This window comes from Gadus macrocephalus, chromosome 17 (genome assembly GCF_031168955.1).
Source record: "Gadus macrocephalus chromosome 17, ASM3116895v1".
Lineage (NCBI taxonomy): Eukaryota > Metazoa > Chordata > Actinopteri > Gadiformes > Gadidae > Gadus > Gadus macrocephalus.
Window position 1 is genome coordinate 10,642,132 of NC_082398.1, and position 12,999 is coordinate 10,655,130.

Here is a 12,999-nt window from a genome sequence, read left to right on the forward strand (position 1 = left end):
TCGTCCAATGGGAGGACTCCCAGGTCTTCATGCAACGCAACAAAACACCGGAGAGACCAGAGGCCCATTTGGATGGCGTGTTTTGTGACAATTTGCGAGAAGGAAACCTCAGTTATCGCTGAGATACAGGAACCAATGCGTCCCGTTGCCTCGAATAAAGTTATTTAGGTCGTCTGAGCTGCCTCAGGTGTATTTCATTCACACCAAATCTCTCCCAAAAAAACTGAATGTTGGAGGAATTCAGAGAGGCCTTTACAAAGCCTTGTCTTTCCCTTGTTGCTCCTTCTTGTTATGATAAGAAGCGATGGCAGCATTACTACAGCATTATAATTCTGCATAGATTACCATAATATTTCTTTGTCTTTAATTACCCTGATCCCAAACTGTCAATCACACGCTTGCGTTTCCGTGAGACACCCAAAGCATAATTATAGACTGAACGCAAGCTATTCCGGTCTGGTTTTACGATTTCTGACAGAACAATTTTAACAATCTCAAACACACACACACACACACACACACACACACACACACACACACACACACACACACACACACACACACACACACACACACACACACACACACACACACACACTGTCAATCTATAGGCTACCACAAACACTAAGCCATGATCATTTGATTAACTCTCCAGATGAGAATGTGGGTTGACACTTTCATACTGCCCCCTGGTGGTGGCACTCCATAGAGAGACGATTTACTGATGAGTAACTCCCTTCAAAAGAGTAGGCTTACCCAGGGCCGGGCCCTCACAGACTAATATGGCGCCTGTGTTCTTCAGGCAAGATTTCAGATGGTTACATTGCCGCCCAAGGGTGTGCTGTAGTAATGAGTGTGTCATATGGAGTCGGAGGGGTCTACCCCCAGGACATCAAACACTAAACTTCCTGCATTCTGGTGAATTTTTATGCACCAATTTGGGCCTCTTCAATTCATGGTTGCAATGTCTTTATTTATTTCAAAGGAAGATAACTAACAGCAATTGGTTCCCATGCCAATGTAGCCAATTCCACCACCAATCATTGTGTTAATACACTCACTATACACAAGTGCATGGCTTTATGTCTTTGAGATTTAGTGTTTTTTTTTTGCACAGGGCTGATGTGACAACCCAGAAAAAAGGCCCTTTTTTAATAGGCCATGCATGTAGTTTGAGCCCCCGTGGGGTCACATGATAGAAAAAATACCGTGATGAGTAAATCTGTGGGCATTGATTTGTAAACCGTTCCCTCAGATTCCGAAACCGTGCGCACCGTTTTCCCAATCCGTGTGCACGGATCTGCTTTGTTCTACTCAACAGGGATTCCCCATGATCACATGTGACGGCAAACGCCTATGTGATTCAGACCGGCATCTCTTCAGTTTGAACGACTGAATGTAGGATTTATCTTTTAAAGTGAGGATTGATTTTTGAACGTTTGTTAAAAATAAACTAATCTCTGACTGAAACACTACGTTTGCCTCATCTCATACTCATGCGTGAGGCCTGTGTAGGACCAGCTGTCACAATGCTCATGGAGAATTCATGCTGTGTAGAATCCACCAAATCCATGGGGACGGATTGGGTAAACTGAGCACAGAGACTGAGCACAGAGCACCGAGTCTGAATCCGAGGGAACGGTTTACAAAACCGTGCGCATGGATCTTCACCCCTCCAGGGGGGCTCCGATGAAATCTCTATGGATGGACAGCGTCCCTAGCGTTACACCAAAACGAAAGAAAGACAAAGAAAAAGATAATATCAAAGACCTTTTTGGATATGGTACATTTCAGACATTTCAGACGTATTGTTTTCAAGTACAACTTCACATAGAGAGAAGGAGAGAGAGAGAGAGAGTGAGAGCGAGAGAGAGAAAGAACAAAGTGCTGACACTGCTTTATATGGCTAGTTCAGTCCAGACAGTCTCCCTCCCTCAGGGGTTGAAATGAAATCTTTAAGGAAGAATCAAACCCTTACTCTCCCCAACCACTTCTCTCTCTCCCCCCCCCCCCCCCCCCCCCACACACACACACACACACTCCCAACCAAAGATATTGTTTCACTTGTCTTCAGGGACAACCTACTTATTATAGAGGTTGTGGAGGGAGAGGGAGGTGTTGGTGGAGGGGGAGGGAGGATGTGGCGGTGATATCAAGTTCAGAACCACAGGGCTTTGATGAACAGATTTGGGCACAGTCAACTGACGAGAGGGAGGGAGGGAGGGAGGGAGGGGAGTGGCTTTGACACTTTGCAGATATTTGCATTCACAAATGGCAAACATACACACGCACACCCACACACGGCGCATTGTGCTCCAGAGGGCCACTAGAAAGACCACGATGATGGAGGTCATTCCCCTGTTCCCTGCAGTGTCCATGGCAACGGAGACTGCGAGGCGACAGCCTTTATGCTCATATGGGACGGGGAGGGGGCATGCATGTGTGAATGTGAATGTTCTTCTGTCACAGGCCCTAACCCAGCCCTGTACTACCCCAATCAGCTGGTCTAGTGGGGACCGGTTCAGGGTTCGACCTTTGACGCCCACAGTCTACCTGTAGGCATTCTAAACACCCCTGACCCCTGCCCGCTCTTTTAAGGATTTGGGCAGTTTGTTCAGAGCCCATGTAATTTTTCACATTGTCTTTGTCGAGATGTTAACAGCTATGATTTTTGTTCAACTTTTTGTTCAGCTAGTTGCGAGTATCCATTGTATTCCGAAGGAGTGTTTAGAGGCTCCCCTAGCTCTATCTTTGTTTTGTCCAACACAAGAAAGTGCACACAAACTGCACTGGCTTTTAGCTTTCTACCATAGTGCACAAACAAATTCACAAGTTTCTGTTTTGTGATTACCTGCTTTTGCGGATCAGTCCTTCCAACACAACCAACCTTCAACTGTATACCACCACACACACACACACACACACACACACACACACACACACACACACACACACACACACACACACACACACACACACACACACACACACACACACACACACACACACACACACACTGCCCCACCCTCAGCCCAACCACACTTTTTGTTCCAGACGAGCAGACACATAAGCCCATCTTTGAGTTGGGCACTAAGAAATCGTCTGTTTGTTCAGAAGTTTGTTGGTTCAGGGGTTGAAGTTGATGCTATGTACCAATATCCATACTATCCATACTTACTATAGTTTGAGTACGTAGGGCGTTCCAATTAATATTTGGTCAAAAATAAGTGTACTGAAAGGACCCGGATGGTGTACTTAAAACGGTCAAACCGCAAAGTGTGGATTGATTTACACTTTTCGCACTCAACAGCAGCCATCTTAGCTACGTAGCGGAAGAGGGCGGAGGTTTTTATAGCTGCTGCTAGGCATAAAGAATTGACCGTTTAAAGCGGGATGTTTATTGCGAGGGAGGAGCAGCGGCAGCAGTCGCGTTCGTAATTTCAGGTTGGTGCACCACATAGTAGGTCTATTCGATTTGGAACAACACCGACATCTGAAAATCAGCAATTTCTTTGGTGGACAAGGAAGGGATTGCAAACGCATACACGGCACGCACACAGACAGACACACACAAAGAGGGCTTGACAGAATTTTGATATATCAAGTGTTACATTTTATTTGGTCTCAATCCATTTTTAACTTTTTGTAGCTTTTTTTTGTTTGCACTTTACATTTATTTTCACAGGTTAAACCCCCATTATGATAATGTCAGAGAGAAAGGAAAAAATTACAATGTTCACATACGCACAGACAAACGTGATCCTCATGACACACAAATAAAATAAAATTGATAAAAATAAAAATTGTTTAGGCCCAGCCCAGTGTGAGATCAACACGTTTTTTTCTTTTTTTTTCTTCTAAAGCCCCTACAAGAAATCAGACCCAGTCTTCCGATCTCAGGTGATGGGAGGGGACCGGGTCCGTGGAAAGATCTGGAATATAGGGACGATTTCGGTCCGCAAAACAACGTCACATAGCCTAGCTTGTGAATGACACAGAACAGGACGCACAAACTGTAATCTGGCAGGCAAAACAATATTAGGCGACCAAAAAACAAAAACTAAAAAAAACTCATGAAGACAGGAATGTAATCAACGCTGCAGACCGTTTTCCGAGCATTGACAAAAACAACGTCTTTATCTTGATAGCGGTTTCACGCACATTAGCATTTCAAATGTAAAAGCTAACCGCAACGGGTTCACTGGCAGGGTGCAGGGTCTGGATTGGAATGTTGGAATGTGGCTTTTTTAACTCTTTTAAAACTCTTTTTAAAGCTTGGGCTACACTGAAAACACTAGGGTTGGGTATGATTCAAAGGAAAACCGTTTGATACAGATTTAGCCGTAACCAAAACGTGAAATTATTCCATCCTTGTGGGGAAAGCACCCAATCTTGCATATAAATACTCCAGTGAAGACTAAAAAAAAAAAGGAAATTTACAACCAATACAAGTTTTCTTCAAACCTACTTCACAATCATAATGCATAATCTTAAAGTAGACTGTGTCAGTAGCAAATTTCAAGATATCTAAAATATTTTATCCAGTGTGTCCAACGGCGGCCATTTTTTTCTCCCTCATAAATAAACATGGCACCTCTTGTGTTTCTACCCTAACCAGGCTGGGACCAAGGCGCCACAGGGATAAACATTGTTCTGCTTTCACAGTACTCACATACAGAGAGGTGAGAAGGGGATACAGACTGCAAAAGCCCCACCTTTCAACTGGATATTAGTGTCGCAGGATCAATATTGACCACACACCTGAGCAGCTAAAAGGAGACTACCTCACCCCAGCACAATACTAAGAATCACATTACAGCTTGAATTATGTCTTGAGTGTGTGTTCTTGGAAATACCCACTGCTATTGTATTGCCCTAAAGGGGTTTTAATTTGAATCAGAGAACATTCTTTGTGCATGCATGTATGCGTGTGTGAATATATACTTGCATTACATTTGGCCCGTATGGAGAGTTTGGGGTGGTATTTGGGTGGTAACAGTGAGACAGGCCTCACTCCTCTCCTCACTCAAGCCCTCATCACGGCTGTATGATTCAGAGACAGAGCCCCGCTGTGTGCTAACGGTACCGCACCATGCGTCAGCCGTCACAGCGGTTTGCACCGGAGTCCGACTCGCGAGCAGAGCTCCCGGTTAATTGAGTGAATCCAGGGAGTTCGGCTCCCGGATATAATTGAGCGTCAATAAAGGTGACAGCTGCAATAGCGCATCTCCACGCATCGACGGAGACGAAGAACAGAATAGAAAGTGCGGAGGCCAAGGACTCGTTCACCTTGCCGATTACAATAAACAAAACCCTGTGCTTATTTGTTAACACTGCCGCCCCCCTCCCCCCCCCCCCCCCCCTGCCCTATCAGGAGCCTTCACTGTTTCCTTGGAAACCAAAAGTCGGCCCATATCATTCAATTTGCGGCCGTGATAAGCTCTAATGGTGGAGAGGGGGCAGATGGTGACCTTGGGCAGAGTGCAGAGTGAAATTAACGGGGAATAATATTCATACTTAGAGAGAGAAATGGAAGAATTAGCCCACAAGCACCTGGTGGAGGCCTTAGCCTTGGTGCTGGCTTGTTGTTGTTTTGGTGTTTGGTGCTATTTCGTTTTCGGAGGGGGGGGGGGGGGGGGGGGGCAATTTCCATATGGTGAATAAATACCTAACGCCGTAATCTTCGGATGTCTTTGCGTCGGTAAAGCGCGATTTGTGTTTTTCCAGCGAGCGTATGGATATAAAGCGGAGATCTCGTTTATGAACGCCAAGCTGGATGAGTGTTTATCGCATGAGGCCAACGAGGCTCTAATAATCGACTGACAATCACAGAGACAGACAGAGCGGCCTCGACGGGCAGGGGCGACGTTAGAAGGCCAAAAACGTGGGCAGGGTGATACCCACTGAGATGTTGTCCGCTGTGTGTGATTGTATTTAGTGCGGTTTAATTCCAATCGACCGGCTCGTCGCCAATTGAATGAGATGGGGTTGGGGGGAAGAGAGGAGGGGGATGGGACAACCAACACTTCCTCTTTCTCAACTTTCTCCCGTCGACCGTGAAGGAGAGGGCGGTGGGCGATTGTTTCGGAGGCTGCGGTGGGCACACAGGAGGAATACTAAGAGAGAGGGGGGGGGTTGCAGACAGAGTCACGACCGACAGGCAGCTTAGCCCGGTCGTCTTGAAGGTGTCTCATAAAGTGGGACACGCGTACATCAGCCGAAGGGAGGGAAAGGCCAACGGCCGCCACCACTAGCAAACAACCACGGCGACCTCTTTCCTGTCTCCGTCGGGCCAGACATTTTAAAACACAGGGTTCTACTTGATTGCCTTCACCGATTCCCCCGTTAAGTCTGACCTGTTGTTTTTCGGGGACTTTTGTGTGTTTAGGTCTGTTTATACCAATCTTCTTGTGTTTAGGCAGGTAAGCAATCTGTCCTTTTTCTGTCTTTTTCCTCTGTGAATATGAGGAAGAGCCTTCCAAAGTAGTACTATTTTATTAATTCAGAAAATGCAATTATCCAATGTGACCTTCAATGTGATTTCACAGGAAATTAGCTGTTGGGAATTTTGCTGAAGGATGTCTACAGGTAAGCAGTGGACGTTGGGGTCACTTGTCAGTCCTGGGACCAATGAAGGTTCCACAACTGTCAGTGGAACCGAAGTGATTCAAAAGTCAGACAAGAACCAAAAGAACTGTCACCATTTTCTGACTTTTCCATTCATCCCAACCTCTTCCATCTCCAACGATGTTCAGTTAAAGACTGCACGGATGAGGTAGCAAAGTTTAGGTCACATGAATTAGGCCCTCCTAAAAAGCCTATTGCCTAAAAAATATCAGCCTACAGGTGCCTTATAAAAGATTGTTTCACAACAGTGTTGATGTTAAACAGCTGTTTTCCAGAGCAGCAAGGCCTACTACTTATAGGGTTCAAATAATTGACAAAAAGCAACCTTAAAATCGGTCGGGGAGTACGGCATCCATGACTGCCGTCGATGGTCAATGACCTTACAAGGTCGTTGGACCAACACACGAGGGGGCATAAAAACGACAAAAGCGGAGAGAAAAGGGAAATTGGTTGAACACCTGCCAGTTTTGGGAGGGCCATCGAGAAGCGGCAGCTACATTAACCTCCACGTGGGGCATTGAAGCTCAGGTGATGTGTTGCTTTTTGTCCGGCAGCTCTCATGCACACAGACAGCCGCTCCAGTGGCCTGTCGTCGGTGGAGTGCAACGCTATGGCACTCTCCGGAGTTCTTTCCTTCCCCTTCTCCACGTCTCGGGACTTTCCGAGCTTAGTACCGAGTTACTTGGCAGTAGTTAAGGGTCGCGGTTACAATCAGCAGGAGGTATCTATCACGGTTAACAGTGAGGGGAGAGTCTTGGTGAAATGCATTGAGGAGACCGTTAACGGATTCAGCGATGAAGACGGGCAGGAAGAGGCAGATCGGAGAAGGAGGTCTAAAAGACCTTCTGTGTCAAAACACCACCAGCTCCATTAGAACGAGGTCCACAGGAGCAGACGCCGAGTGGAAGGGCATAAGACAACGGCAAGCATGGTGGTGGTCTGGCACTGAAAGTCATCACTAAGGTACCTGAGGAATGAGATCTTAAATCTGGATGAACTCTCAGATTCCAGGCTTATGATTCAAATTGGTTGGTTGGGCTTGTCTTATTCAAATCCCTGGGGATTCACTAATGTCAAGGGCAAAAACTAATATTCCTCAGTCATCGAAGTAGCCGGGAGCGGGAGACATAAAGCGTAGCTTCCATCAACTGAAGATCTGTCCCACGAAAAGACTCGAAAAAAAAGCTTCCCTTGAAAAATAGAATCGCAATTTAACACATCTCGGGAACTGACGCGGGTTTTGGGTTGTTATTAATTAGCCCGGGCGTGTGAAAGCTTTGGCAAATGCTCTTTGTCCTTATCGCGGGGCTAATTATCATTATCAGCGAGCTGGCTCCTTCAGAGGGATTACCGCGCTAATCACAAAAAGCTCTGGCCCTCCAGAGAAGCGCTTGCCGCTCCTCGCGGAAACAAAACTAGTTATTATTTCAAATGACACTTCGTTGTCGACGACGACGACGACGACCCCCACCCCCCACCCCTATTTAAATGAGTAATTATATATCAGTTAATGCGCTAACAAGACAAATTTCAAAATATAGATGTATTGAGCTGGGCTTAAGTGGGGTCTCTTTTAACGGTTGAAAGATGGGCAAATGAAACTCATTAGCGGTAGGTGGGGTGCAGGCCTGGTTTGGGCATGAGAGCAACGATCGTGAATGGTGTGGCTGTGTAGTTTGAGAGAGGTTTCGCCTCTAGGTCAACGGCCTTTTGTGTGCCACAGAATGGCGTGTGCCTAAATGGGATTCGTCCGAGGACAAAGCCGGCTCAACAATCACTGTGAGGGCTGCTTTCTCCCATTGTGAATCCAGACCCTGATTTAAGGAAAAAGGAAAACAAAACAAAACACAGGGCACAGACAGACACACATCTACAAACATTCACTGACACACAGATACAGACACACACACACACACACACACACAGTGACATACTTGCACACAAAACATTTGGAGCACAGCAGCGCTAATTCTCTTTAACGCGTTGAGCCCATTTCATAGTGTCTTCCCTGAACGACAGGTTAATCTCACACTTTTTATATTCCCTCACGCTTCAGGAGGAAACTGTGCATCGTTCCCGCTTGAAATCAGAGTCTTCTGGGGCCAAACCCAGTCAAGCGAGTGCACGTGTGTTTCTGTGTGTGGGTGTTCGGACTGTTTACCGTCAAAGCACCTCAAAGGGTAGAGTTTGAAAAGGCTTATAATAGGAGATATCGAGTGTAATGGAGAGAGAGACGTATAGAGAAACTGAAACAGCAACTATGGGACTTGGTTCCCAGAGTTGCTGGTTGTCAAAGCAATGACCAATGCCTGCAGAAAAACAGGTCTCTCTCTCTGTGTGTGTGTGTGTGTGTGTGTGTGTGTGTGTGTGTGTGTGTGTGTGTGTGTGTGTGTGTGTGTGTGTGTGTGTGTGTGTGTGTGTGTGTGTGTGTGTGTGTGTGTGTGTGTGTGTGTGAGAGCCTGAGGAGAGTAGGATTTTCCAGGGGCTGAACAAACCAATGCTGAGCCTTGGAACTCCTCCCTTACCGGGCAACGAAGACGACGACCAAAGAAACGTCAGTTTGTCTTCAGATTCCCTGCGAGCGAGCGCCCGGGGCCGTTCCTGTCAGTTCCGGTCGGGCTCCGCCTCTAGAAGCGGTCGTCCCTGAGCTGGGAGGGGGACTTGAAGGGTTTGAGCCCCATGGTCCGACGGGGCCGTGCCCTCTCCCGGGCCCCGTCCAGGGGCCGGCCGCCGTACGCCGCCCAGCCGCCCAGGTCGATGAGCGCAGCCGAGTCGGCGGTGGCGTGGAACGGGGCGGCCAGGCGGGCGGTGGGCAGCGTGGGCGAGCCGTTGGCGGAGCACGGTGCCGAGCGCGAGGTGGTGGGGAAGGGCGGCGAGAAGGGGTCGAAGGCGGAGCCGCCGAAGCCGCCGTTGGGGCCTTCGATGTCTTGGGGGTCGGGGGCCCCCCGCAGGGCGAAGGGGTCGCAGTCCGGGGAGGGGAAGGGGTGGCAGCCGGCGAAGGGGTTGGTGGACGAGGGATGGTGGTAGCCCAGCGGCTGGCTCTCCGAGCGCCGGGCGGGGGCGTGACCCCCCCCGGGGGCCCCTCCGGCCCCGCCGGCCGAGACGAAGCTCCAGGGGTCGATGCGCGGCCGCATGGGCGAGGGGCGGGGCCGGGGGACGACGTTGACCTCCAGGCGGCGGGTCTTGGGGCTCCAGAGGCGGGGGTTGGGGAGCAGGGAGGGCGTGGCCGTCGGCTTGTCCTCCATGTCCCGGGAGTCCTGGCACATAGGCAGGTCCAGCACTGGGGACACGGGAGCATCAGAGGTCAAACATCAGAGGCTAAACATTAGAGGTCAAACATTAGAGGTCAAACATTGGATGTCAAACATTGGAGTTCAAACATTAGAGGTCAAACATCAGAGGTCAAACATCATAGGTCAAACATCAGAGGCTAAACATCAGAGGTCAAACATCAGAGGTCAAACATCAGAGGCTAAACATTATAGGTCAAACATTAGAGGTCAAACATTAGAGCTCAAACATCAGAGTTCGAACAATAGTGTTCAAACATTAGAGGTCAAATATCATCATGTCAACATTAGCATGTCTACTTTATCATTCAAACAAAAAGTCTACCATTTCCACATTATCATGTAAACATTAGAAGTCAAACATCGCTAAATAAACATTAATAAAAAATCTTTATCCATAAAAAATATAATCTAAACATAAAACATAAAAATATGACTGTCCTCTAAACATTACCCTTCTTCATAAACCTAAATTACATCTCAATTAAATATGATTTTCTTTTTATTAAATATGACATTTTCATACATCACCATTTAAAAAAAATAAAAGTAGAACTATCATTTCCGAATCAGCCAATACAGAAAAGTGCCAATACAGAAAAAATGTGTTTTGCAGCAATTAAAAACATGGGATAGATTTCTGGCAAGTGGATGGGTCAGTGTCGTAGTGTCAGTTATTTAAGTTATTTGACCACAGCATGTATGTGTGTATGTGTGTGTGTGTGTGTGTGTGTGTGTGTGTGTGTGTGTGTGTGTGTGTGTGTGTGTGTGTGTGTGTGTGTGTGTGTGTGTGTGTGTGTGTGTGTGTGTGTGTGTGTATCACTGTGTTTGCGTTTCTTTATGAATGTGTGTGTGCGGCTGCCTGTGTGCGTATGTGTATGTGTGCAGGGCCGTTGCACCAAATCCTGGGCCCTGTATACAAGAGGTACTGATGGGGGCCCCCCCCCCCCCTCCCCGAATTCCCCCTACCAGCCCCCTGCGCTGAATTGTTGGGGGGGGGGGGGGGGGGGTAGAGAACAATTGTTGACGGGGGGTGGGGGGGGGGTAGAGAACAATTGTTGACGGGCGGACGGGGCTGGGGGTAGAGAACAATTGTTGACGGGGGGACGGGGGGACGGGGGGAGACATGGCCGTGTGCGACTCCTAACACTATGGGCTGGTGGATAATTCAACAGAATTGTATTATTATTATTTTTTTTTAATTGCCATGGACCCCCCTCTGCCTTGGGCCCCCCCACGACTGCCTCACTTTCCCCCGCAGTCCGTCGGCCCTGTATGTGTGTATGTGCTTGTGTCCGTGCGGGCTAGCCTCGTGAAGCACTCAACGACAGACCTCCCTCGCTCTCGGTGGGATGTCAAAATAAACTCGAGTCATTACCATCACAACAAAGACGGCTAGCTTAAAAGAGCTGCCTAACTGTCGGAGATAAACAGGCTTATGCTTATTGCAACAAGGCGGGAAAAAAGAAGGAGGTAGCGCGGCCACAAATGCATAACATTAGCAAAGCGGAGAGATGTCCTTCGACGAGACGACAAGATGTAATTGGGTGTAACTATAAAGGACGGCGCTTGTCGCGAAGCAAAACAAAAACAGCGGTTGGTCGCGAATGAACGCTGACAGATTAGGAAAAGAGGCTCCTCGAACAACTGTATTTGAGGAGGAACCGCGGGGCGCCGCGCCAAGTTGTCACAAAGTGTTGGAAGAGAAAGTGCGTTGAATATTGCAACAATGACGGCGTTAACCGAAGACAATAACGAGTGTGACAGAGGCCAAACAACTTAGCCAAATCTGGTTCATGGTTTGAAGCGTTCCAAGAGTGTCAAAGTGTCAAAAGGAGAATCAACCAGAAAAAAAAGAAATTTGAATAACTAAATAACCCAAATAAATTCCACTGAATTATGTTGCTATTCACAGATGCACAAACAAAAACAATTCAAAAAAACTTTTATTTCTTTTTTTTGCTACACTGTTTCTATATTTGCCTACAAGCCCTCATCGTATTTCAATATTACTTGTGTCTATTGGCTTTGCGACTAGTTATATCAATATAACTAGCTTCTATTGGCTCAGGACTAATTATATCTACAGTATATCACTAGTTTATTTTTGCTACATGACTAGCTCACATTTCTAAAGAACCAATTTAAGATTGGCTACATGACCAGCTTGTACAGCTATTTTAGTAGTTGATATTGGCTACATGACGAGCTTGTATGGCTATAGAAATAGTTTATATTGGCTACATGACAAGCTTGTATGGACATATCACTAGTTTACATTGGCTACAATGACTAGCTCCCATTTCTATGTAACCAACTGAAGATCTGCTACATGACTATAGCTTGTACAGCTATATCACTAGCTTGAGAGCCAGCTGAGGCATGGAGTAAGACATGGCTGCTTAGCGCTGGAGGAGAGCCAGGTGCATCTGCGCTGGCACCTGGGGCCACTACTGTCCATAAGCACCTCTCTGTGGAGAATCCAGGGCTTTGTGAATCAAACGCCACCGATATAGAGTGTGAAATGTAACCCGGGGGCGGCTCTTAAATCCACTTGCTCTTTAAATAAAATGCCGAAAGGAAAACAGGCAAAACACAGAAACCTATTCTGCTGCAATTACGGACAGTGAAGTAAGCCTTGATTGTTTTGTCTGAAATGCAATAGCGTTGGTGGATTATAAAAGCAGGTTTCCCTTCAACTAGTGCACCGATTACGTTACAAAAGAAAATAGTAACAAGTCACTAACCATTGCTACCTTTTGCATTTTCCTTAAAACAATTTATAGTGAGGTTGAAATTGACCTATATCTAAATGTGCTTTTAATGAAGCTGGGCGTGGAATATTTATAAATTGACTGGCCTTCTTCGATATATGTGTATAGGGACGAACACAAGTTTGTGACAAACAGGTGCCAAGACTTTGTGTGGTTATTCAGAACTCATAGTAGCGCGAGTAAAGTAGCGCGAGTGATCTAAACCATAACCAACTCATCTGCGATATCTATCTGAGGAGCATCAGACAGGTACTACGGTAGGAGCGTCGGCCCTGTGTTGAGCGAGCTGAGAGAAAGGCTTTGAAGTT

At 47.0% G+C, this 12,999-nt stretch overlaps 1 protein-coding gene across 2 annotated transcripts in view; it reads right to left on the reverse strand.

The window, feature by feature from the left end:
- Positions 1–3,600: 3,600 nt before the first annotated feature.
- Positions 3,601–12,999, reverse strand: part of LOC132475908 (mitogen-activated protein kinase kinase kinase 11) — a 41,383-nt gene continuing 31,984 nt past the window's right edge. For both annotated transcript variants that reach the window (XM_060077293.1, XM_060077292.1), the window contains one exon: positions 3,601–9,907. In XM_060077293.1, coding sequence (XP_059933276.1) covers positions 9,255–9,907 — 653 coding nt within the window. In that variant the 3' untranslated portion in view covers positions 3,601–9,254. The remainder of the gene's footprint in view (positions 9,908–12,999) is intronic.